At 37.3% G+C, this 25,975-nt stretch overlaps 1 protein-coding gene and 1 pseudogene across 7 annotated transcripts; both read right to left on the bottom strand.

Moving 5' to 3' along the window:
- On the bottom strand, positions 1-25,975 carry SLC35B3 (solute carrier family 35 member B3). Of its 7 annotated transcripts, XM_077886316.1 has the most exons (12): positions 25,265-25,398; positions 22,725-22,850; positions 20,868-20,997; positions 18,865-19,158; positions 16,542-16,663; positions 12,865-13,019; positions 11,523-11,630; positions 7,231-7,328; positions 4,891-4,983; positions 4,365-4,476; positions 1,636-1,705; positions 1-622 (listed from the first exon to the last, which is right to left on the bottom strand). In XM_077886316.1, exons 4-12 carry the CDS (start codon positions 19,063-19,065, stop codon positions 472-474), a joined length of 1,110 nt encoding a protein of 369 aa, XP_077742442.1. In that variant the 5' UTR covers positions 19,066-19,158; positions 20,868-20,997; positions 22,725-22,850; positions 25,265-25,398; the 3' UTR covers positions 1-471. The 7 variants fall into 7 exon arrangements, with proteins under 7 accessions (XP_077742442.1, XP_077742444.1, XP_077742441.1 ...); XM_077886318.1 differs by lacking the exons at positions 22,725-22,850; positions 25,265-25,398 and adding an exon at positions 25,823-25,879; XM_077886315.1 differs by lacking the exon at positions 22,725-22,850 and having other exon boundaries at positions 25,265-25,399.
- On the bottom strand, positions 7,335-10,535 carry LOC144306440 (protein arginine N-methyltransferase 1 pseudogene; annotated as a pseudogene).

Raw genomic sequence — 25,975 nt, 5'->3', positions numbered from 1 at the left:
TTTATTAAAAAAAATCAAAGAATAATTTTTTATTATAATGAAATTCTTTCTAGACTTTAAATCATCTGTTCACTCTTATAACAGAGAATCATTTAAATAACACCAACAAAATGGAATGAAGACAAAACAATTAATTGATATTATTATATCAATTTCTTTGATATATCATAATGATATCCAATTAGTTTTGCAGCATGGTCCACTTCCAGTGAAATTCTCAACAGACTGCTAAGATGAGTCCTTCACACTGACATTTTATTCTAAGGTGTGGCAAATGTGGCTCTCTTGATTGCTTCAGAAGTCAAACAGTTAAACAAGTGCTCCGAGGAAGAGGCTGACTTCACAGGTGACCTATCCACAAAAGGACAGCATGCCTTCAGATCCTTTGGTTTTTGTAATAATCCCTTTGGAAAATTAATTATTTGATGATTGTTCCCTTAGAATTCTATTTTAAAGAGGACGAATCACTCCCTACACAGTTTGTGCCAACGTCCTTGACTTTCTCATTTCCAGTGTTTTGTTTATCAGATCATACAGTGATGGTAGTCTTATTTTATCCATGTTTTTGCTGTAAACATTGAGAAATATACCGAGGACAACTAACAAACCGGACCATACGTACCTAAGAGGAGAAAGAAGAAAAAGAGTGTTAATATCATGGTAACAGTTTATTGTTAACCACAGAACTTGGTGATGAGTTCACAGTAATTCTGCAATAAAATAAAATTTTGCTACTGGAAATCTACAATAGCATTAAAACAAAAAACAGTATTTTTAAGATCAGATTAGATAGAATTCCATATCACTTATGTTAAGTATATAAAGAGAGATTGGATAAAATGCTAAATGTAGTTCATCTGAATTTTGAAGATAATAGCAAATTCAAGTCCACATCAACAGTCTGAAGAGTATACTTAAAGCACTGAATATGTCAATCTGCCAATGGCCATCTTGGGAATCCAGTCTGGAGGTCCAACTCTTTATCCCAGTTGGATGGAGTATAAAGAGATAAAAAGAAGCACGTCCTGAGAAAGTAGGGGAATTGGCTAGACTGCTATAATGTATACCTAGCACATGGGGAAAGAGAAATTAATTTATAGAAAATACAGTGAAATTTATTTTGTGGTTATCTTTAAGTTTATACATTGATAATTGCTAGGTTTGAACCTTCTTAATTACTAAGCAGCATAAATTTAAATGATAATGATTCCAAACAAACACTAGACAGTCAAGAAAACAGTAAATGCTTTATAATAAGTCATAAACTAAATAAACTTATAAAGAATAATTCTCTACCTCAACTCCATTGTTGAGGTAGAGTTAAACTTAACTTTAAAAACTATATATATATGGTTTTGTATGTATGTGAGTATATACCAGGGCAAGGTGCAATCCCTTATCTCAAGATGTCACTCACGTTCATTTATACTGGAAACAGGGTCACACCGGCGTTGGGACTGTGGTTATAATATGATTTCTTCAAAATAATAACATTTTGAAGCAGCAGAAGATACATCAATAAACTAGGGTTCCAGATGAAACTGATACTTTATAAGGAAATTAAGGCTGCTTAGGAGTAAATGTGAAGCCAGGTATCTACAAGTAGAGAAACTTGTTGAATTAAAAAATACTTACTGAAATGTGAATGGTTTAGCAAAGAACATAAATGAAAGTACAATGGTCATGGCTTTTCTTCCTGTTGTCACTGTAGGGAGAAAAAAGGTTGGCTTAGAATGTGCCTACCATCTTGGTAATATTTTGGAAATTATTTTCAACAAATATTTACAGAGCCTACTATGTGCCAAGATCTATGTGACACACCAAGAAAACAATGGAAAACAAAAACCAAACAGAAAGTTACTGTTGCTGCTACTATGGAGTTTACAGTCTAGTAGGAGTACAGACATTAAACCATACAGTTAAAGTACAACTGTAATAAGTACTGGATAAAGGGCCATGCTAGTACACTAGGGAGGCAGGTCATCCCTTAGAGACACTTAGTCTGGCAGGAAAGATAGGCTTTCCCAAGGAAGCTATGGTTGGGGAGAGCAGGGGTTAGTCTTTAAAAGCAGTAATAAGCTAAAGCACACACTAACATTTTAATAGCAGTCATCTCTGGGTAAGACCATGAATAATCTTTACAGTCCTCTTTACACATCTGCATTAACTTTTACCTGTCTTTCAAGTACTATAAGCAGCCTAAAATCTGCTGTCAGGCTTGAAACCCTCCTTCCTGTCCCATGCAGGTAGAGGTAGCACCTTGGCATATATCTCCGTTGTAGCCTTCTGCCACTTTGCATTATCAGTTGCTACCCTCCCTCTCGACTGTGTCTCTTAGTTCCTTGTCTTATTCATCCTATATTCCTGGACTCTGGGGCTCCTGACACGTACTATCCAAGGCATGAATAAATGAATTCCAAATGAAGAATTTGTTTTGAAAACACATCATCAGAGCCTGGTTCTCCAAATCTATTTTTCCTTGTCTGTTGGTAAAGGGACCCCTATTTATACCTGGACATGCCTTCCAGACTTTCCTACAGTCAGGTCTGGTCATATGATGAGGTTTGAGCAATGAAAAGTGAGCAGAAATTCTATTTCTAGGAAAGGTATGTTCTAGGAAGATTCCATGAAAAGGTATGTTCTTCATCATCTCCCATCCCACTGGCTGAAATGAAGATGAAGATGGCAGAGAAGACAGAAGGAACCTGATTTCCTAATGAGTGTGGAGTCACCACATGAGCTCAGCAGGCAGTATAGCATGTGGGTTAAGAGCACACATTAGGAGCCAGACTGCCTCACTTGGAATCCTAATTCTGCAACTGACTAGCTGGTTGACTACTAGACAGGTCACTTCACCTCCCTGTGCCTCAGTTTACCCTTTGGAAAATGGAACAGTAACAGTACCTACTTCATTATGGGATTATTGAGAGATCAACATGAATAATGTATGTAAAACGGCTCCTGGTACATAATAAGGGTTATATGCATGCTGGCTATTATTATTACGGCTAAATTTCTTTTACACAAGACAGAAATAAACCTGTCTGCAACTAACAAGAACTGCATCTCACATTTTTTTATACCAGTCACAGGGTTTAATCAATACATATCAATTATTATCAAATATTTTTTGAGTAATTATTATTTTATAAGCAAAATTGGAACTTGAGCTTAGTATATGAATTTGCAATCTTTCTTGGTAGCATGAGATGACTTGACAGATTATGGATAGGCCCTGATCTATAATTACATGCCCTCTGTTTACCATTAGCTATGTAAACTTTAAAAAGAGTCATAAATAAATAAACAAAAAAGGGAGTCATATGTGAACAAATATAGAGACCCATTAGAAATCAAGTATATTTTTATATAAAGAGAAGTATTTATTCTTTTGCTTAATTTACTCTGTAGTAAAGAAGTATCCCCCTAACACTACAAAATATTAAAATCAGGTAAATGACTAATGCATTTATGCAGTATGATGTAAATCCTACGTATCTCTGATAGACATGGTCAAGTCCAAACCAGTCTCTTCACGAGAGACAAACGAAGCCCAGAGAAGAGGACAGAATTGCTCTCCAGATCACAGGTTTTCATTAAACATCAGAGCTGGGCCTGGGTCTCCTCCTCTCACATCCCAATCCAGCACACTTCATGGCAGGCCACCCTGCTTCCAATCCTGGGTTTCACTCAGGTCTCTCTCCATATGGGAGATGCTGAGAGTATTTGTTTATCTGGACCATTCACTTGGAAAATGACACAAGGTTAGCACACACAGTCATCTATCCTCCTCACTGGGCCTCACTTGTAACCCCTCATTTGTTCTCCTGATTCCTCCAAAGCAAACAAATACAAATACCGCTCCTCTAAAGTGCCAAGCAAAGTTCCTGCATAAAGCAGGTACATGATAATTATTAGGGACAAGAAAGACTAATCTGGTTAATGCTCTAGAAAGTGTACAAATGAAAGGTCCAAAAAGCTTTGTTTAAAATACCATACTTTAAGTGCATCAAAATGGGGGTTTTTCAGTTATAAATTAAAAGTGCATATAAAAACAGGATTTTCTTCTCTGAGGGTATTCAGCCCATCGTACTTTTTAATAAAAAGTCCTTTTAATGTATTTAAAAGTTAATATTTAGATAAATGTATATATTTTATTTTTAAAATTAAACCCTTCAAATAAAAAATTACGAGCAAACATCATTTTCTTTAGAATTTTAAAGAAATATAGGCCAAAAAGATAAATGGATAAAGTCTGACAGTTTCCTTAGTGCAGAGTAGATGTTGCCCATATCTTTTGAAAAGGAGCATCAGAGAAAATTTAAATGCTTACTTAATAATCTAAGCAGGTATATCATTCCTACCTGTTACAGCAAGAAGTGCACCGAAAATTTTAATCAAAGCCAGAACAAAGGAGATTCCAAAATACCCAGTGAGGGAAAAAAGGAAAGCATAACCATAGGTCTGAATTGGATTCTGCAACATATAAAAAAAGACTGTTAGGAAAATGCAAAACAAACCCTGAGGTATTACAAATGAAATAAAACTACAGATTTTAATCAACTTCCTGAGCAATAATAAGCCATTCAACAATGCAGTCAAGCAAAGATTCTTATTTAGTTCTGATTTAATGGAAAAACAATGATGAAATTAAAAATCCCCAACTTTTACATTATGAATCGCTTAAAAATTAACTTATAGGGTAGAGCAAGGATAAAATAAATTTAAATATAAATAATTTCATTTCTGAAATAATTTCTGATCTGCATACATTAAAGGAGTTATCAAATTACATAAATATAATCTTTTTGAACAAGAAATATAAAGAAATACAGAGGGAACTATTTAATGGAAGATGTTTATTTAAAAAAAAATGTGATTAGTGTTTACCTTTGAACAAAATGTTACTGCAGGGCCTAATCCACTAGTGCATGTCAATCCCAATAAAATGTACACAAAACCAATTGAATATGAATACAAAACCTACGGTAGATAAAAACAAAGTGGAAAAAAATGCTATCAAACCAAAGGCAGAAAATGAAGAATTTTCAATATATGACTCAATTAATCTATTCAATTAAATCTGAAGAGTAAGTCATTTTTTAAGTTACATCACTGTGTCAATATGGCCTAGCTTTCTGGAGATGAGGATTAGATCCTGTTTATAAGTTTATAACTTATTTTATATACATCATAATACAGTAGTACTGATCCTTTCACATATATAGTTACATAATACTCATTTTTTTTGCCGGGCTTGATTACTGAACTTGAACCACATTTGAATTTTGGAGTTCCAAAAATATACATAAAACAACTCTAAAGCTACTTATTAAACATCATGAAGTCCAAACATTAAGTTTGTAAAGATATTAACAGATAATGAAAATAAGCAGGATACAGCATATCTATTGCTTGATTTCCCAGTTTTCCTACTAATCTTTCTATCCCAGTTCCTTATATTCCCCATAAGCACAATAAGCAGGGGCACTGTCATCACACTTGCACACTTGTGAAGTGGTGGGTACTGTGCTACAAATGCTCTACGTGAATTACCCCACTTAACTTCTCACAACCAGACTTTGAGTCAGACACTCTTAATGATCACTCCTCAATCTGCAGATAAACTAAAAATCAGAGATAGTAAGTCACTTTCCCCCAATAAGAGAGCTCATAATGCTAGGATATAAATGATGTGATCTTAGCCCAGTGTCTCAGCTCTTAACCACTGTGTTATAGTAACTTTCTAGCTACTTCCACTGCCTTAATTCTCTTATCTTTACCTTATCTGGGAAGAATGCTGATAATGATCAAGAAAACTTCTGACCAAGATTGAAGACTTCTTAAAGATGCCCACCGTGGTGACAAAGTAACTGGAAAGACCATTCCTATACACCCTTACTCTGGTATGCTGTCTAGCAAGGGGTTGGCTATAAAATTAATGTAAACACACACACGATAACTTTCCTATATACAAATACCAACCAGGAAGAAGATATAATGAAAGAAAGGGCATTATCTCCAGTTAACAACAGCAAAAAGATGAAACCCCTAACAATTAAGTTCAGTAAGAAATATGCTGGATTTATATGAAAAAAAAATTTTTTTTAAATCTAAGGGACACTTTAAAGCCTCTTAAATAAAAGAAAAGTCATACCTTATTCTTGGACTGAAAGACTAGTGTATAGGTGCCATTCTCCCTAAATTAACTTATAATTCAAATCCATACCAATCACAGTAACAATAGGATTTTCTAGTTTATCTGGGGATAAGAACACCCAAGAATAACTACTGGTAGTAATATTCTGAAAAACAAAAGGAATAATCCTAGTCCCGACAGATGGTAAACGTATGATAAAGCTGCACTCATCATATGGTTCTGGTGCAGAAATAAATTCAAAAGAATACAATTCTGAATCCTACATTAGAATATGATAGGATAAAGAAGGCACTTAAGCTGGAAAGTGGATTTTTAATAAATGATATTAGGACAAGTGGAGAGACATATGGAAGAAAAATTTTTTAAAGCTCTGGATGGATCAAAGATTTAATTAGGGGTGCCTGGGTGGCTCAGTCAGTTAAGTGTCCGACTCCTGATTTTGGCTCAGGTCATGATCAGGGTTGTGGGATCAAGCCCCGTGTTGGGCTCTAAGCTGGGCACAGAGCCAGCTTAAGATTCTCTCTCTCCCTCTGTCCCTTCTCTCTCTCTCTCTCTCTCTCACAAAAAAAAAAAAAAAAAAAAAAAAAAGGAAAAGAAAAGAAAAGATTAATTAAAAAGGAAATCATAAAATGAATAAACAACATGGGTAAAATTCTTACACCTTCAGAATTGGGAAAGCCCTTATTAATCATAAGAAGTAGCCAGAAGCCATGAAAGAAAAGATAAAAGATAAACTACAATAAAATTAAAAACTTCTAAATGAAAAATAATACCAAATACAAAGAGAGGAGAAAAGTGATGTAACAAAGGATTTTTTTTAATATGTAAAAAACTATAAATAAGAAAAAAAAATTATCAAATGCTATACCATAAGCTCTTAGCAGGGGTAGTAGTATATTTACTTTTTGGTTTCTCATAATGTTTGAATGTATTACTTTTATGGAAATAATGATGACAAACTAGTTTAAAAATGCCATGCAAGTCTTCACTACCATAACTATTTCATAAAATTAAGCACAGCACCACTCTGGAGTCTGTCTGCTACGAGGAAAAAGCACAGGAGTACTTACCATTTCTGAATTAGAAGCATTATGCAGTTTCATAGCTTTCTCTTGGACATTTCCAATGACAGCATCTGCACACAGTGCCAGGGAAATAAGAATCACACCTTCAAGAAAGCATAAGAGAAACATAACCTCCTTATTTAAACATGTGAATGATAATCAAGATTCACCAGCTATTTAATTGGGCTGAAAAACGAAAAGCCGATCTTAAATCACACTCTCAGTAGAAGTTAACGGTTTTTATTCACAACCAGCTCTAATAGGCACATATATGATGTTAAAAAAAAAAACAAAAACAAGTAGCTGATGCTAATGAAGTATGTTAACGCTGTCACACTGTTTCACTATTATATCAAATAATAGTTTTGTCTTTAAGTTAGATGAAATGTTTCAAAGGAATACTGTATTAAATACAGAAGAAACTCTTAGGAACTCTATCAGGACTGAGGACCGATGAAAATCATTTTTTAATTACCTACGTTATTAAGACACATAAACATGCATGCAGTTGCCAGTCTTTTGAGTAAGGGTCCTAACAAAAATTCTGCACTTTCTCTTCTGTATAAACCATATTCATAACACACATTGCTAATGCTTCCCTGGTTGTTTTTGTTTACAAGCACATGGGAAACACAAGAACTTTTCAAACAGCTGGGGAGCAGAATCCTTTCACACTTGTAGGATATCCCGCTCTTTTTACAGTTGTTTCTTCCATACTTAATAGTGATTTTATTGACTAGTCAACCGAATTGTTTCAATTAACAGAAACAATTCTCTTCTTAAATTGTTTTTGAACAATTTAAGTAATACTGTTACTTAATAACAATAGGTTATAATAACAGGTACAATTGGCAATAAACAAATCTGGAAATTAACACTCATGCAAATGTGCATGTCAACCTGAGAGCAAGCTGTTAACTCCAAGTGTTTGAGGCACTGCTCACCACCATGGTGCTTTACAGAAAACATAAAAGGCAGCCTGAATTACTTCTGGGAGTCTGATGGAATTTAAGGAAGCTTCTCCTTTGCATTTTTCTTAAACAATGTATAAGCAATCACAAGGAACAGAAAAATACATGTAAGTGTGTGTGCACTTAATTGAGAACTTTCAAGTCTTCATACTCTTCAATTTGCCTTTTGATCGTCTAACCTTGTGGTAATTAGTACCCAATCGTACATTTTTATCCACTAATTCTGAATGCTCTTTTACTTATTTCAAATGCCAAATCTGTCCTTGAAACAAAAAGACAAGCTGTTGAATATAGTATCCTAGCTCCTCACAGGCTATTCCAAAAATGTTCTGAACAATGACAATGGTGTGAAAATACCTGAATTGCACCCTGAGGGGAATATTTAAAGGCAGACATTTATCTGAATAAGTAAATTCTAATATATTCACTTCATACATTCTAAGCTTTATTTATGTCTATTGTCTATTATATGTGTCTAATATGACTATTAACTATCTTAATAGTCAATCTAATCTCCTTTAGATAATATATTGCATTACATCAGGAACTGTGATAAGTGCTCATCAATTATCCTTAATGATGAAGTATTAGGTTCTCATTCTCTTACCAAACATCTCCATGGGAGTCAGAATATGCTAGCATTACAGCACCATGAGAAGTTGCAGGACCAGTGACACCACCTCATCCCATCATTATCGTCACCCTTGCCCCCTGTACGTGCATGAGCTTTCATATCCATTAGCCCATGACCTCAGTCAATTGTCCTCCCACTGCCCTTGTGTGAGGCAAGCTATCATCATTATCTCTGTTTTAAAGGGGAAGCATTAGTGTCTGGCATTTTACCCATGGTTATAATTTTAAGTGATCTAAACAGAATTTGAAGCCAGGTCTCTGACTGCAAGTTCTGTGCCTTCTCTAGAACTGCTTTTTCAAAAGTGAAAGAGTCAATTGCCTCAGTCTTCATATATAATCTTCCTTTTAGGGTTGCTGACTTGAAGTAGTGCTGAAAAAATCTAAACCATGTCAGACACATCTGTAACTATAACCTGCTTTCTCAGAGAAAGACTCATTGAAGTAATGATCACTTGTACTGTGAACCATCAAAGTTGAAAGAGATGGAATAAGTCCCAAATCTTCTGGTTAAAGGGTTGCTGCAAAAGGCTCTACTGTACATTTAATCCATTAACTTAGGCTGGTTAACAAGGTAAGTAAAGAAAGCAAACTAATAGCCAGTAAAAATTTTGAGTCTTTGTTATGTAATATTTTTTCTCATGAATAATTTTTTTTTCTCATGAATAATTAAAAATGTTTCCCCTGTTTATCAGAGTTCCTCTGAATACCTCTTTTTATTTGCTTTTTCTTTTTTCCCCAGCTGAGGATTTACTGGCATAAATGTAACCATATAATAAATTTATGAAAAACAGTCATGGTGTGCCCTCCCCAGCCCAGGCCCCCAAGATCCCCTTCTGAGGGAAGAGACAATGGGGAAATCCCAAAACTGCCTAAGAACATCACCGCCCCTGGAGCCATTCAGGGCTGGCCCAGCGGGGGTGGGAGAAACCAGGTGCCACCTCAGTGCATCTGGTAGTGAGTAGAGTAGGAAAACTCACACAGCTGGCCCATGAAATCCAGGTCAATGGTGAAGTCTAGGTTGTGATTATTCTTGGCACTGAGCCAAACATCAATGGTGCCAAAGATCTTTTTGCCTGTGTTCACTGTTAGGTAGTCCCCCGTGTAGAACACTGTCTGCTTCTAGTGTATGCACAGGGACTTGGGGCTGGTGGAGAAGCCCATCCTTTTGCAGCAGTGAGTGAACCTGGATGTTGAAGCAGGCCACAGGGTGTTCCACTTCACTTGCAGGCAGAAGGGAGAAGTGAAGGTCAGGTGTCCCACCTTGACAGACTAGATGTCCACCTTCTTTATAAGGCAGGTGTCAGTGACCAGCTGCTTGGGATCCACCAGGGGCTTCTTGATGGCCACATCTCTGACACAAGACACGTTAAAGCCATGTACTTTCTCCCACCAGTGGATCCTGTTGTCTTCGTACTGCTGGTCTTCAATGGCTGTCACGTACAGCGTGGCTCAGTCTGGAAAGATTAGGCCACCAGGTGCCAGTCACTTGTCTGGGGCATAGAGCACCACACTGAGCACTGACCTGTAGAAGAGGCAGTAGCCCATCCAGTTACTGATAATCATGTCCGCCTTCTCCACCAGAAGCTCTACTTCCTCCGCCTTCCCCTTGATGACAGTCACCACATCCTCAGCATTGGGCTTCTCGCTGTTTTCTGCCTGGCCACAGGAACTCCCCATGATGCAGTCTGCAGCCTTGGGTGACATCATCTTCACCTGTACCTTTTCCTCCTCCTGCCACAAAGAGTCCCCCCCCTCCCCAAACATCTAGGTATTTTATTTTTATTTTTCAAAGATTTTATTTATTCATGAAAGACACACATACAGAGAGAGAGAGAGAGAGAGAGAGAGAGAGAGAAAAGGAGGAACAGACACAGGCAGAGGGAGAAGCAGGCTCCATGCAGGGAGCCTGACGTGGGACTCGATCCCGGGTCTCCAGGATCACACTCTGGGCTGAAGGCAGCGCTAAACCGCTGAGCCACCTGGGCTGCCCACATCTAGGTATTTTAAATACCGTTTCTGTCAGTCTAGGAGATAGGATGATAATAAGCTTATGAATAAAACTCAATAGTATAAGAATGACAATATTGTATATAGAATAATTTCTCTTCAAGGTATTTAGAATAAAAACAATATTCGAACACATTTATTCTTCTTTAGATCTAAATGTACTATAATACCTATTCTGCCTGTGAAAGTTCTAAGTTTTATTTATAAAACTCCACCTGGCACAGTGTGGGCTAACTTCACAGTGGAAAGTTTAAGCACTTTATGATTCTAACTATATTTAGAGTACACAGTTCAATATTAACATACAGCATAACTTTCCTCTTTAGCTAAAACAATGACATACATACGATTTCAGTTTTTTTTAAAAAAGAATAAAACATTACTTTGATTCTCTTATGACGCATATGCATACTCCCAACTCAGCCCATGAGAAACTGCTGTATCATGTACTCGAACACAGATGATTTTGACTGGCCGAACAGCCTCTTGTCAGGTCAAAATACAAGAGCACTAAAAACAACTCTTACATTTCCATAACTGTATTATTTTTACTATGTCTTATATGGAAAGTCTGAAAGCTTTATGTCAGATATGAAAATCACAGATGTCATATCATCATTTGAAATCCCTATGAAATTGCTGCACCAAAATGTCTGCAAAATCCAGTAGTATGAATAATTTCCTTACCTGTCAGGTTGAAATTTGGTGCAATCGTGCTGTCAGCCAGGGTGAACCATATCAGGCCAAGACTCATACATACTGCAGCAGACACGTCTGCAATATTGTAACGCTTCCCTGTGTAAAATAAATGTAAACCAACCTCATTACACAAATGCCCACTTGGCACAATTTTAGATCTGTGTCTAACCAAGTAGAGCAGGGTGTGCTTTTTATATCCAAAGTCAAAAATATATGAAGAACAGATAGATCAATGCCTGAAGTAGTCATAGAAGGACTTTTGAGAATTAAATGACCAATGAGCACCAACATGTCCTTGTAAGTCAGATATAAAGTCCTACTTTATATATTAGGGTAGTGAGTAAATATGAACATTTAAAGTTTGTGGACACGAGTGCTTCCTTTACCTCACATATAATAGAAGGTAAGAATTCTCTTATAGCTTATATATTTTCAAAGTAGCCAGAGCAATTATTCAGACTATATGACTGCTGAAGTTTGCAACTACGATAACTGGATAACTCCTAGATTGGTGAGAATTAACCTGTTGGAGTATATCTACATTTCAATAATAAAATCATGTAGTGTGACTTTTTCATAAGGATCGCTAAGGAAATATACATGCATGTGGTTTCTAATAGGGATTGGTCTCTACTTTTTCTTGCATGAACAGTGACCCTGAAATTGTATGTGAAGCAGCTGACATACATACTTTCATTGAAAAGGGCTTTTGTGAGAAGGCGCTGAATGTCAAAAATGAAGTTAGGCGATATAAGAACTTCAGTGATACAGGGACATTTCATTATCAAAACAGAACTACAACAAAAACTTGTTCCATTTGCTATTACTGCTTCCTCTTTCACTCCTAACTTCACATAGCTTATAACTTAGTTGGGACTCTAGAAAGCCAAGAAGCCAGAAGAGTTGGTAGGGAAAAAAAAAAAGGCAGTTCTGCTCAGGTCAAGTTTTATTTCATTGCAAGAATTGTCCAGTTGTTTAATGGAGGCAGAGGGAGGAGTCCTCAGGAGCAGAAGAATGAAAGAATTGAAAAAGGGAGATTTCCAGGTATTTCTGAGCTATGCCTTCAATACGTGGTATTTCTGGAAATGTGGTAGATTCCAGATTAAAAGAAAAAAAACAAGATACTCTTTTTATTTTTCTCAAGTATGAATCACTGATTTCGAATAGTAGGGTATATTTTAGAATACCTTATTTTTATAAGATGTCACTCAGAATTGTTCCAAGACCGAGAATGTTCAATGAAATTGGGAGTTTAATGTTTTTCCTAATGCTAGATGCCATAACATATCCTACTAGTTTCAAACAGTATGAAAATATATCATTACTATACCTTGAATAAAAACTCCTCCTAGCATAACAGGAATCAATTTGCAGCACTTGAAGATGACTTGGGTAGGATAATTCAGGTAGCCCAAGGAAGTATTTGATAACCCCATAGTACCCACAGTTAGAAAAGCTATTATCATGTAGGTTTTTCCTGGTATTCTGTAAAAGACAATTTTTAAAACCTTCATTTCGGGACCCAATTCATACTATTGTAAGATAATGTGTTTACAATGTGCAAATGTCTAGTTTCTGTTGAATATTTCTAGCAATATTGGTGAAGAAGCACTATTTTAGAAGTTATCACACTTGTATAAAAGAATGTTGGTAAAAATAATAATTTACCCTTATTTAATTAATCACAAATAAGAACTGTCAACTGCGTGGAAAAATGGTGTACCAGAGCTAAAGATTCTTACTGATAGAAAATGTTGGTATAAGAGTTTTTTTAATAGCTGCTCTATCTATATATACAAAAACTATCTCTACTAAATTTAGAAAAAAAAGAGTTGAGTTTTAAACAATATTGACCTCCATTGTGGCAAAAGGCACCTTAACTAATTTTCAACTTCTAAAGTGTTGTTCTGTTTCCTAATGTTCCCATCTAGCATTAGGAAAAATATACTCAGCGCTTCTGCTAATATAACCTGAGCAGATTATCTCCAGAAAAAGAACACAGTAGCTTAAAACTCTAAATACGCTTTTTATTACTGCATTGTTTTAAGATTCAACTCTAACCCTGTATTCCATAAGATGTTACAATAATCAACTTCAAGATGAAGAATCTGATTCTCTCCTCATGACCCCAAATCGCTACTTTGGGTCCTATTGGAATTTCCTAAAGGGGTTTTTAATTTGGCATCTTCAGAATTTTGAGCTATTATTGCAAGCATATGCTCGCTTTGACTAGATATTTAATGGCCTAAAATAATCTTGTACACTGGTGTGACTAACACATGAAGTACTACTCACATAATCAGATTATGCTGCATACTTAGAAGTAGCTTCCATTTAAGGATCTGTGTTCCTGTTTAAATCAAGACCACAAAATTCTTCCATATTTTTTATTTGGCTAGATATAAGGTAAAATAATTTACTGGAAAATTCAATTAAAATGTATCTTTTCCACTTATATTTCAATTTCGAGGCCGTTCCTACTCAACTGCTAATACAGTAGTCAACATTTAAAGTCCATGTGGAAATAATGTGGCATGCGCATATGCACCAATGTAACAAACACGGATTTACATGCTGTCTGTGGGGTTTAACCCTCAGTGAGGTATCATCAGGGGTGGATAGCACTACTCCTCCAAGTAATGACAGAAGTCATGGTTGGTCAAATTCCCTCAGAGATAAACTGTGGCCCGAAAATTAAAAAAGCAACAACAACAACAACAAAAAAAACTGAAATCAGAAACAAATCATAAGGAATGGTGATGATGGAGATAGCACAACACAGGTTAGAAAGAAAACCAGCCTAAAATTCAGGAGACCTCTATACAGAGGGTCACAACTCTGAGAGAGACTTACTGTACAGTCTCATGAAAACCCCAGCTCTCCTCGAGGTGTGTTTGCTCAATGGTGAGACCAGGAGGTTAGATTCATCATCTCGCCGTTCTATTTAACATCCCAATTTCTTACTTCTTTAGGCAGAGGGTGTGTGTATGTGTGTGTCATTGTGACTTTCAATAGCTCCTTTGACACCAATTTGACATATCTCCTTTTTTAAAACTTCACCCAAAGCTATAATACAGTTTCAATGTAACTTTGGTAAAAAATAGCAAGTAGTGTATTTAGGGTGGTAGGGCTTACAATGTGCTCCTTGCACATTACCACATTTGATCCTCAAATGTCAGAGAATTTAAGAAACTTCCCTGAGGTCTTAGGAGAATTAATTAGAAGCTGTGCCAAGACTCAAATACATGTTTTCTGACTCCAAATCCTTTACTCTTTCAAGTATGTAGGTATTCATACAAACATAGGAAAAAAGAAAGAAAGAAAAAAAAAAAAAACTAAGCAAAGAGCTGTCTAAAGGTCTAAAGAGCAGTGCCACTTAAATTCAGAAATATGTGATTGAGCATATTTTCACTGTAACATACCTTTGATAGCTTTTTCTAAAAATGTTTTTAATGTGCCTTGGAAATGAAAAGTTTCAGTTCATAATTATATTTATTATACATCTGTAAATTCTTCTCCTATACTCCATTTCTGTTTAAATCAAACACAAATTATTTTAACTTTAAAACTGTTATGGTCATTTGATTTAAGGGTTGGGATAAACATGGCTGGAGGCCCACTCCCTATTTCACTAGAGTAGATGAGAGAGAGGTGTTACCTTTTTTTTTTTTTTTAAAGTAGGCTCCATGCTCAGTGTGGATCCCAATACTTAGGACCCTGAGATCAAGTTCTGACCCGAAATCAAGAGTCGGATGCTTACCTGACTCAGCCACCCTAGAAGTGTATCTTTTTCGAAGGGGGTGTATCTTTGTGTCACTTTCCATTTTATAAAGATAGCATTAGATACTTTTACTTTGGAAACAGAGGTCCAGCAGTTTGTAACTGGTAATGAATCATCATGCTTTCCTATACATTAGTCTTGACAGATATATTTAATTCTTTCTATTTTATCACCTGTATGGCTGAGTACTGCAGTTTCAGAACATGAAAATAATACAGATGCTATCCTCAGATTCAAACATTTTTTACTATCACTGCTATAATAATTTATTGGGAATAAAGAGAGGTTGAGGGGTAAAATTAGAACTATGAAGGAATACTTAAACACTTAAAATTTTATAGTTACTTTCAGACAAATCTCAAAAACATTTTTATAAGAAAAAACAGTAGCTGTGAATATATATTTATTTTTATTTTTATTTTTGGAAAGACTAAACACCGCTATCAATGAAGACAGGATATTAGTATTATAGCTCCTTGATGCATTTAAACTGCATAGTGTATACATGAAATATTCACATCTTAGAATCTGATATGACAGGATAACCACACTTACATTACCAAGAAGTTATATTCAATTTCCTAACCTCCTCTTGTTTATAATCAGGTTTGCATTGCATATTGTTCTATAGATCTTTAAAAATATTTTGAGATCTTTCTCAAATCTAGATAGTCAAGTCAAATGTCAAACTCCTTTGGTTCTGATGAAAAGGCATGCTATGAAGTTTCTGATGTCTAAACATGCAGTCTCAGTGACTGGACATCATAAGGCAATGTTAAATGGAATATATCCCATGAAACAAAACATTAGCTGTACATTTAAAAAACTGCTATAAAAGTGGCACTGATTGTTCATTTCACCACTTTGATCTTTTAGTAGCACTGTCAATCTTTCAGTAATCACATGCAGTTCAGTTCAATTTACAAGAACACGTATGTAAATCTGAGTACTTTCTCCTGTTTCAAGATACATTTACTATAAGTTTAACCTAAACTACATTTTTCTAGTAACATTACACAAGACTACTTTTTTCAGTGTACAATGGAAATATACTTAATACTTTTTAATAAGTTGGTTATACTGATGAAAACCTTGGGGCATTAGATATGTTTTATTAATTGCAAATGTATATATTTCATGTATAATACACTCCCTATTCCCAAGGAGCAAAACAAAAAATTTATTACTAATGAACTTAACACTCAAAAAAAATAAAAACCACATACCTTCTCCTTTTGTCCTGAATAAGCTGAAGTTCTATTAGGCCAAATATGGAGTAAAATGCAAACTGTACTAACGTAAGGTACCAGCCATAGGACTTAAAACCCTCCATTGAAAATATTAATTCCTGTCAAAAGATACATGAGTACTGTTAAGCTCTGGGGCAGACCAATTTTCTCACAATAAATTCATATAAACACGACATTTTAAAAGAACTCCAGCCTCACCCCCAACAACAAAACATAATACATAAAATAAACACTAAAATCACAAGGCTTCTCAGAGGTAAAATTAGAGAAGTTCAGGAGGCCATTCCAAAGACCTGATACTAGATATACAGGTGAGAAAGTAAAGGGAGGGAGGGATAAGTATAAAGCAGTTATCCCAGGCTTTTCTTTTTTTAACATGCCAAAATGAACAATTGCCCCAACAATGTGAAAGGTAGCTGGTTCAAGGACTCATTTACTGTATAACAAATATATTTCATTAAGAGTCTATTATCTCCAGCTTGTTTTTCTAGGAATTTAATCAGTTGAAACCAATATTATTTTTGGGGACTATCTGTGCCACACATTATGCAAAATTTCTCCTTGTAAAGGAAATGATTACTTTGTCAATACATAATGTTCTATCATGAAGCAACATTCCATTAACTGTTAATAAGCCACTAAGAAGACTTGTTAAGTCTTAGTTAAGTAAGACAATAAATCACTCCCCCCACCACAGACTCTGAAATAGATTTTGTATATTTAGGATAGTGTAATTCCCTGAATTTAGATTTCATATGCAATAAATCTGAAAGATATTTAGGATTTTTCTGGCATAAAAACTATAAAATATGAAAATAGCTTTATTACATATGGTAGCATTCAGAGAGATTTCACTATACTGTATAAATGCAGCTAACAAAACCTCATTTTCTTTATTTTAACATGCTATTATATGTAAGAGTTAGTAGCAATGTCCGTTTTCACAAAGTGAAAGTAATATTTATTTAATTTTAAAAGCTTTGCATATCTTACAAGTTAAAAATCTCTGATCATTAAACGGAAAAAGATTAATAAAATTTGTAGGGTAAATTTCTAATTCATTTTCCTTCACAATGGTTAACTGTACCCAAATTATTTGGTAATAATGGTATTCTGAAGAATAAAAAAATTTCTCAACAAGAAACCGAAATCTATTTAACAAAATTTACTATTTTTCATTGTTCTTCATTGTGATATCTGAATGTTTGTATCATCATCTAGTGGGGAAATTAGTTACTATAAATATTAAGATTTTTAATTCATGTTTTAGTTTTACACTAATACTCCTCATAGCATTTTTACAAACTAAGAAATAGTCAATTCCACCATTTTCTTTACTTACACTTCCTTTTATATTTCATCTCTATAGGACAATGAGAAAGAGTACAATAATTTTTAAGATCATTCTGATTAATCCTAAACAATACCAGAAATATTAACTGTTTCAACAAAACACATCCCTTTCTATTTCTTGAATTATAATGGATTTTCTCACATTAGAAAGCTGCATAAAAAAGCAGAGCTGGTAATGGCTGAAATACTAATGAACTGAGCATTAGGAATAGTAGTCCCTATTCAAACAGTGTTCATATTAGCATGGCTCCTCACCCATCCAGCCATGTCTTTGAAGGCCAGAAATTTGCTGCTTGTCTAATGTATGTAACTATCTTATGACATAGTACAAATTGGAGACAAATTGTGGCAATGTTAGAAATGTTTTGCACAGAAAAATAAGGTTCTGACAAAAGTAGATTTGAAGAGGAAGCCAAAAAAGAATAAGAACACAACAGGTGCTTTATAAAAAGAACAATTTAGATAGTATAGGATTAAAGACATCTCCTGGAAAACTATAAAGCGTCCTGATATACTTCTTCAAAAAGGACCATTTATTACTGAGCTCCAAGGATCAACAATGGACTAGATTATGGTTTTTGTGTTATTATTCAATTTATTCGAGAATTATGTTCTAAAATACCAGTGAAGACTTGAACCACTGTCTTTTAGAAACATATGGGTGCAATCATTACCTATATTGTTTAACATGTTTCAATTTTTTCATAATTTTAATTTTTTAAGATTGTCTGTTTGCTGCTCCCCATCTGAAATATTTAACTATGAAATTTTGATCTCTGCTAAAAGTAGCAGACTTTTAAGAACTATTTTCTATAGTAGAAAACTAAAAAAAATGTGAGTAAAGTGGCTTCCTGTAAGGAAAAATATCTTGGACAAAACTATTTGTAATGCCCATATTGATCTCAATTGTTACAAATAATTAGCATCTTGTAAATAACTTTTTTACCTGTAAATATCCATAAATTAGGTAAAATACAAAAACTCCAGCAACACATATGAAAAACTGAGTAAGTTTGTTAAATCTGCTGAGATTTATGCCAAGCACTACAATGTCATCTATTGACTTGATGTGTGGTGACATTGTCTGTGTTTTGGGAGGAACAGTGATAGAAATGTATTTCCTGGAGTTGTTGAACTTGAGATCCATTGTTCTTATTTTGCTGCATTCAGTGCTTCTAAAATTATCTTTGTTGGTTTCCTCTCCTTTGTTCAGTGTTTCTTGTGCTTGCTGAGGCAAGTCCTAAAGAAAGAAGGAAATAAGCAATTAAAGCAAAACATTGGATAAGATACTATGCTCCAAATATTTCATTATCACAGTTTAAAACTATACAGGTAAATGTCATCCTCTCTGGATGTTAATGTATTAATTCCTATATTTGAGCTTCTAAGCAATCAAAACCAAGGTCTACTCTCCAATTTATCTTCACCTGATAAAGATCAATACATCACTAAATATGTGCCATTCTCATTTCTACAGCAAAAATCAAAAGCTAACTTGGTGTTTCTTTTTTTTTTTTTTAACTTAGTGTTTATTTCATCATAGAAGTATGTTTTTATTATGGTTTTATATGTATTAAGCATATAATTTCTAAAGTCCATGAAGTTTGAGTAACATCTTTAACATTAAAATCAATCTTTGATTGCAGAAAAGAGCTGATACTCCACTAAATATTAAGCCAATTCTAAAATGCATTTGCTAATGATGTTTTAAAATAAACAAGTATAAGTTACTTAAAAAAACCTAGATTTATCTGAGATAATAGAAAGGATAATATGCTTTAGCAACAGCATTTCTTAGGTTAAAAAAAGTTTTCTTTGGAGAAAATCATTAATTTTTATTTATTTATTAGAGATTGTATTTATTTATTCATGAGACACACAGAGAGAGACAGAGGCAGAGACACAGGCAGAGGGAGAAGCAGGATCCATGAAGGGAGCCCGATGAGGGTCTCCAGGATCACACCCTGGGCTGAAGGCGGTGCTAAACCGCTGAGCCACCCAGGCTGCCCTCATTTTAATTTAAAAAGTCTTTGGGGAGTTGTTCAATGAATATCCAATTACAGTTAAACAAGATGAGTAAATTCCAGAGACCTGCTATGACATAGTGCCCACAGTTAACACAGTGGTGTGCACTTAAAAATTTGTTAAGAGGTAGGTACCATGGTAAACATTCTTAAACACAAACACACACACACACACAAATGGGGAAATATGGAAGGTTCTGGAGGTGACAAATGTGCATTACTTTGATCATTATGGTGATGGTATCACAGGTGCATGTATATGTCCAGACTCATTAAATTTGTGTATGTTATACATGTACAGTTTTTTTTGTATAAAATTATACCTCTATATAGCTGTTTTATTAAAAAGAAATAGAGAAGCCTCTGGGATTAGAAAAAGTTGGAAAACATTTTCTGTTAAGACTGTGAAAAAAAATCACGAGGGCTCCGTATATGATTGTCAGTTTCTCTTCGGATTTATATAAACCGAAGAATGAGTTCCATGTAAAAGTTGAGGAGAGAGTGAAAAATTACGACAATTAAAGAAGAAAGTTATGATGAAAAAATTATCTTCCTAGAAAAGGCTGTTTGTTACAATCCCAATGGGAACTAAAATTTATAGTAGTTGAGGAAAGAGGATAGATAAGGATATTTTAGACAGATTTGGAAATCTTTTTAAAAGAAACTGTCATGAGGGCTTAAAATGGCAAGAATTAGTCACTTCTTCATGATCACTTCTCCTTTGCTGGTTACAGAGATTAAGGAGGCCATCTTCAGTAATTTAAATTCGGACCAAGGTTCGGACTGCAACTCGTAACTAACAATACTCAGGCATCAAAGAACTTTTCTTTTCTTTTTTTCTTTTTTTTTACAGAGCACCTGCCAAATTTCTAAATAGAAAAAAAGCATAATTATAAAAAGTTTTACTGTATTTCTATTCCTTTACCTGTTTCTTCTTCTTTATATATCGTTCTTCCTTCCCACACTGCTTCAATCAGTCATCTCTGAGTTAAGACTTTTTAAGTCATCTTGCAGACTGAGATCTGACTTTCTTTATAGATCATGCTTTAAATGATCTTGAATGTAGAAGAAACAAAAACCCAAGTAACTACTTTCCATGTGTGCAGGCATGGCTATAGAGTACTATTCAAATAAATCTGGCCCCAGGTAAGCTTCTCCACCCTCTACCTCTTTCAATCAAGCCCTGAACTGCCCACAATGAACTACTATCGCATTCCCGAAATACACCATGGACTTTTAAACACCCTTGCCTTATGTTCATGATGTTCTTTCAGCCTTAATGTCTTCTTTCTCTAGGTCTCTAGGTCAGGATTTGAAATAAACTTTAGCTTTCCTTCTTTTGTCATACTCTCCTTAATCCCCACAGTTGGGAGAGAAGAAAACTGGAAAGGCAAGACTCAAATCTTACTTGTCTCTGCATCCTTGATATCTAGCATACTCTGCACCGAAATACTCAGATGAGCCAAATAAACTGGCCCTTGCCCTGGATGCCCTCAACACCCCACCTTGCAATCACTTGCTGTCTACCTGAATACAATTTTTCAAAGGTACTCTGGTGTTGGCAAACTTCATGAGCAATGCTAAATATCGTATAGAAAACAGAGGTTGGGAATGTACAAATAATGATTATATGTTTATGCGGAGAGAATAGAAGACTTCTTTCCTGTTTTTATTGTTTCCAAAATTTCTCCCCTAATCACCTTCTGCTGAGGTGTTTTTAACTTAGCAAAACGGCTGGCATACTGTAATGACTCAATAAAATTACAGCTATTGTTATCAGAAAGCTGTACAGAATGGCGCTGTCCCTATGCTTTAGATTTTGACAAATCTGACTTCAAAACCCAGCTTTGCTACTGATTAGCTGAAAAGTCTTGGGCAAATTACTTAACCTTTTTGAACATTAGGCTGTACATCTTTGAAAGGGGGGTAAAAAAAAGTGCCTAGCATAGAATTTTTGTTAGGACTTCATGAAATAAATGTAAAAGTGCCTGGCATACAGTAAGACAGACTACAAATGTTGGCTGTCCTTTAACTTTTAGAACTTGCTAGTGTGATATGGTCTGCTGACACGGATTCATCACCCTTTTGATGTGCAGCTAGAAATATTAATCTGGATTTCCAACCCAGACTTCTCTTCTGGGATCCAGACCTCTATTTCCAAAGGCTTCTTCAAAAGCATTCTACTCATGATTTTCACTGAAACCTCATTTTAAGTGTCCATAAGTGAACTCATTATGTTCCCCTCCAAACAAACCTGCTCTTCCTATATTCCCAATCTCATTTACTGGCATTTTATTAGATCCTTTCCTTTTCTCCACATTCTATGTTTTGCCAAGGTTCCTGATGACTCTACATCCATAACTACACCGAGAATCTGTTTCTGACCCTACCATTAGTAGCTGTTTTCTCTTGTGTAGATTACTAGATTAGCCTGTTTAATCTCTTCTTCCCTTTCTGAACCCTTTCACGCTGCTCAACATGAATGCTCAGTATGCTGCACTTCTGATTAAAGTCCTATACATTATAAGCTGGTTGATTCTCAGGACTCTCCTAGCACTTTACAGATATTTTACAAAAACCTAGGTCATAACGGCGTAACTTTTTGTTTTTAGGTCTGCTTCTCTCACAAGCTTATGAAATCTTTCAGGGAAGAGACCAAATCATTTTCACTGTTTCTGCACATAGTGAAATAGGAAACGAAGGACTCTATTGCACTTTAGTAAGCACCGTTTTAATCAACAGGATCCTGCTCCTTGCCGACCATTTGCTGCTTTTAACACACCTATTGGCAATCTTAGGAGCCGCAGTTCTGTGCCGGACATGTAGAGTTAAATCCCTCCAGCACTGTCACTTCTTGGACATCTGTGCCAAAATATTGACATCGCCACTGAAATTTCCCACAAAGCATCTGAAATGAACATGGAAATAAATTCATTTCCTTTGCTTACTTGATGTACCAGCACCAGATAATCTGCCCTGCAAGGCCGTGCATTTAGGATGCACTTTTATTAATGAGAACATCACTGGTCAGATCATGTGACTGATGAAGGAAGATACTGTAAACTCTGATACCCAGTAACTGGGATCCTAAATGTTTGCCATATGCCTTCCATTTCAGACATTAATGACGGTTACTAATCAACATCTAAAGAAACTAGGCCAGTGTCCTTTTGTTACAGGAAAAATCAAATCAAATCAAAGGATCAATATTTTGCTTTGCTTTAGAAGCTCACAGTAACCCTTGAAACTCAGAACAAAAAACCCACAGGTGTGAATCACTGCCTGAGGTCTCTTCCTAAAGAAAAGACAGAGACTTAACACTACTTGGTGGTACCAAATAACTGCTAAAACGGAATTAAAAGGCAGGATTTCTAGCACATACTGATATTTAGAAGTCAAATAACTGGTGATAACACTGATTTAAAATGACCTACTTAAGTCAAAAATCATTTCAGTTGATTTCTTAATCTAGGTTTTTCCAACCTTTAGAAGAGTCTCCCACTAGGAAAGGGTAGCATATGAGGCAGTTTTGTCATTATAGTGCAAATGACCCGAACAGATTTGATTCTGTAATTTTGTCACACTCAAGGTCACAAATGATCTTGCCACACTATATATGAAGTGGACTCTAAATATTCACTGTGACCTATGGGGGTTATGAGTATAAAACAACGGAAAACAAGATTTCGGTCTCATTTCTTTGTACACACTTCATTACACAAGGTTCAAGAAACAGGGAGCTAATTTTTGACGGTCTATTTTTTTTTCCCAAGGGATAAATCTAAATTTAGGATTTGATATAATATTAAGAGATTAAGTACAAATAACACTTTGTCTAAATTGTTTTCAGATGCTGCCCTAACTCTCTCTTCGAAGTCCCGAACTATCCCAATCCACTCAGAAAAGCATGAATCCAAAAACCGATTCTCAACTTCTGAGATCCTACCACAGAAGAAATGCAGATACCCAACCAACGCTAAAAAAAAACAAAACCAAAAACCAAAACCCTCCGTTAGCAAAGCAAAGCAAGCATTCCACCTTCTTTCAGTGTTTCTTTAAAAGAAAAATAAGGTGGTGGTGGTGGGGGGGGGGGTGAGAAATTTTTAAGCTGCAGAAACTGGAGGATCCCCATGACGTCTAGGGGAAGTTTAGGCGATAAACATAATAACCTGGCAAGAACGAGCACTTTACAAGAACGAGCACCTTGCAAGAACGAGCACCTTGCAAGAACGAGCACCTGGCAACAACGAGCACATGGCAAGAACCAGCACCTGGCAAGAACGAGCACCTGCCAAGAACGAGCAGCTGGCAAGAACGAGCACATGGCAAGAACCAGCACCTGGCAAGAACGCGCACCTTGCAAGAACAGGCACCTGGCAAGAACCAGCGCCTTGCAAGAACCAGCACCTTGCAAGAACCAGCACCTGGCAAGAACGAGCAACTGGCAAGAACCAGCACCTGGCAAGAACCAGTACCTGGCAAGAATGAGCACCTTGCAAGAACCAGAACCTGGCAAGAACGAGCACCTTGCAAGAACGAGCACCTGGCAAGAACCAGCACCTGGCAAGAACCAGCACCTTGCAAGAACCAGCACCTGGCAGGAACGAGCACCTTGCAAGAACGAGAACCTGGCAAGAACCAGCACCTGGCAAGAACCAGCACCTTGCAAGAACCAGCAGCTTGCAAGAACCAGAACCTGGCAAGAACAAGCACCTTGCAAGAACCAGCACCTGGCAGGAACGAGCACCTTGCAAGAACCAGCACCTGGCAGGAACGAGCACCTTGCAAGAACGAGCACCTTGCAAGAACGAGCACCTTGCGCTACAAATCACGCGGCCAGCAGATGACCCCAAGTCCCCCCAGCTAGCACAGAACCCGGAAGTAGCTCCCAGATGCAGTCTGGGGAGCCCAGGCCACGGACGGTTCTCCGCAGGCCCCTGGCGATGAGCCTACAAGGCCGTCCCGGAGGGCTGAGCCCACAGACAGGGCCCTGGGGCAGTGCCAGCCAGCCGCAGGGTGGGGAGAGGGCGGGGAGGCGCCGGGACTGCTCCCCAGAGCCGAGCCCGCGGGTTTCCGCTCTGTAACGAAGGCAGTCGCCGCGCTCTCCATCCCGACCCCGCACGCTCCTGGGAGATGAAGATAAACGGTGCCAAGATTCTCTGGGAGGAGGGGCGGGGGGTCGGGTCCCACACGCGGCGAAGGGCCGGAGGGCAGGGGGGACACGTCCACTCCAGGGCCGGCACGTCACCCGAAACGGTGACCGCAGCCCGAGGGGCGCCAGCCCGACGGAGCGTCTCCCCCTCCCAGGTCCGTCGCCATCACCTCCTTCTTCTCCTCTCCGCCTACTCCTGCGCTTCCCACCGCGGTCGCCGCCTCCTCGCAGGGGGCTCGCATCGCCGGCGCCCGCGCGCCACTTCCGCCTACGTGTCTCCGCGCGCGTGCGCGGTTGCGCCGCCCCGCCCCCTGGGCGGCCTGGGCCCTCGGGGGGGGGAGGGGGCGGGGCGCGGTCAGCTCTCGCGCATGCTCTGTGCTCTCCGAAAGGCGGCGGGAGCGTGCTGGGCCTGGCGGCGCGAGGGCCGCCTTCCGCGCTCGGGAGCGGGGAGCGCCGATCCGGTCGAGCGTTCTCATCCAACGATCGGCGCTCGCCTGTTGCGGGCCTGGGAGCCTCTGCAGCCTCCCGGGTTGCTGCGGCTGGCGCTGCCCGTGCCTCGCCCCCCCGTAGACCGCCGTGCCAGAGACCGCGAGCCCTGCGCGGAAATTTGAAATTTGAAATTTGGGAAAGAAGCCTAGTGGAGAATGTTGAACCTGGATTTAGAAACCCCGGAGTTCCCTCTTCCCTGTTCTTCTTGATCCAAACGAGACGGACGTAGTCACCCTTACCTGTCTTGGTTTTGATGCGCTTGCCTGACTTGCACCTGCTTTCTGCTGAAGGTGTCCAGGTGGGCGCACCTGGGTTGCTTCTGACGTTACAATTCACCCCGTAGCTACAGCAACCTCACCTTGCCACGTGGCACGAAGGTTGCTGGCATTGTT

Source organism: Canis aureus, chromosome 37 (assembly GCF_053574225.1).
Source record: "Canis aureus isolate CA01 chromosome 37, VMU_Caureus_v.1.0, whole genome shotgun sequence".
NCBI lineage: Eukaryota > Metazoa > Chordata > Mammalia > Carnivora > Canidae > Canis > Canis aureus.
This window is presented reverse-complemented; position numbering and strand designations above follow the sequence as displayed.

Bases quoted from the DNA above. Each gene is read 5' to 3' on its own strand.
- SLC35B3 (XM_077886312.1), bottom strand. From the start codon at position 25,336: ATGCGAGCCCCCTGCGAGGAGGCGGCGACCGCGGTGGGAAGCGCAGGA. The intron at 13,020-16,541 runs GTATGTGGTTTT...TGTCTTTTACAG, and splicing joins ATTCAGGACAAAAGGAGAAG to AATACCAGGAAAAACCTACA. The intron at 7,329-11,522 runs GTAAGGAAATTA...GCTTTCTTGAAG, and splicing joins ACCAAATTTCAACCTGACAG to GTGTGATTCTTATTTCCCTG.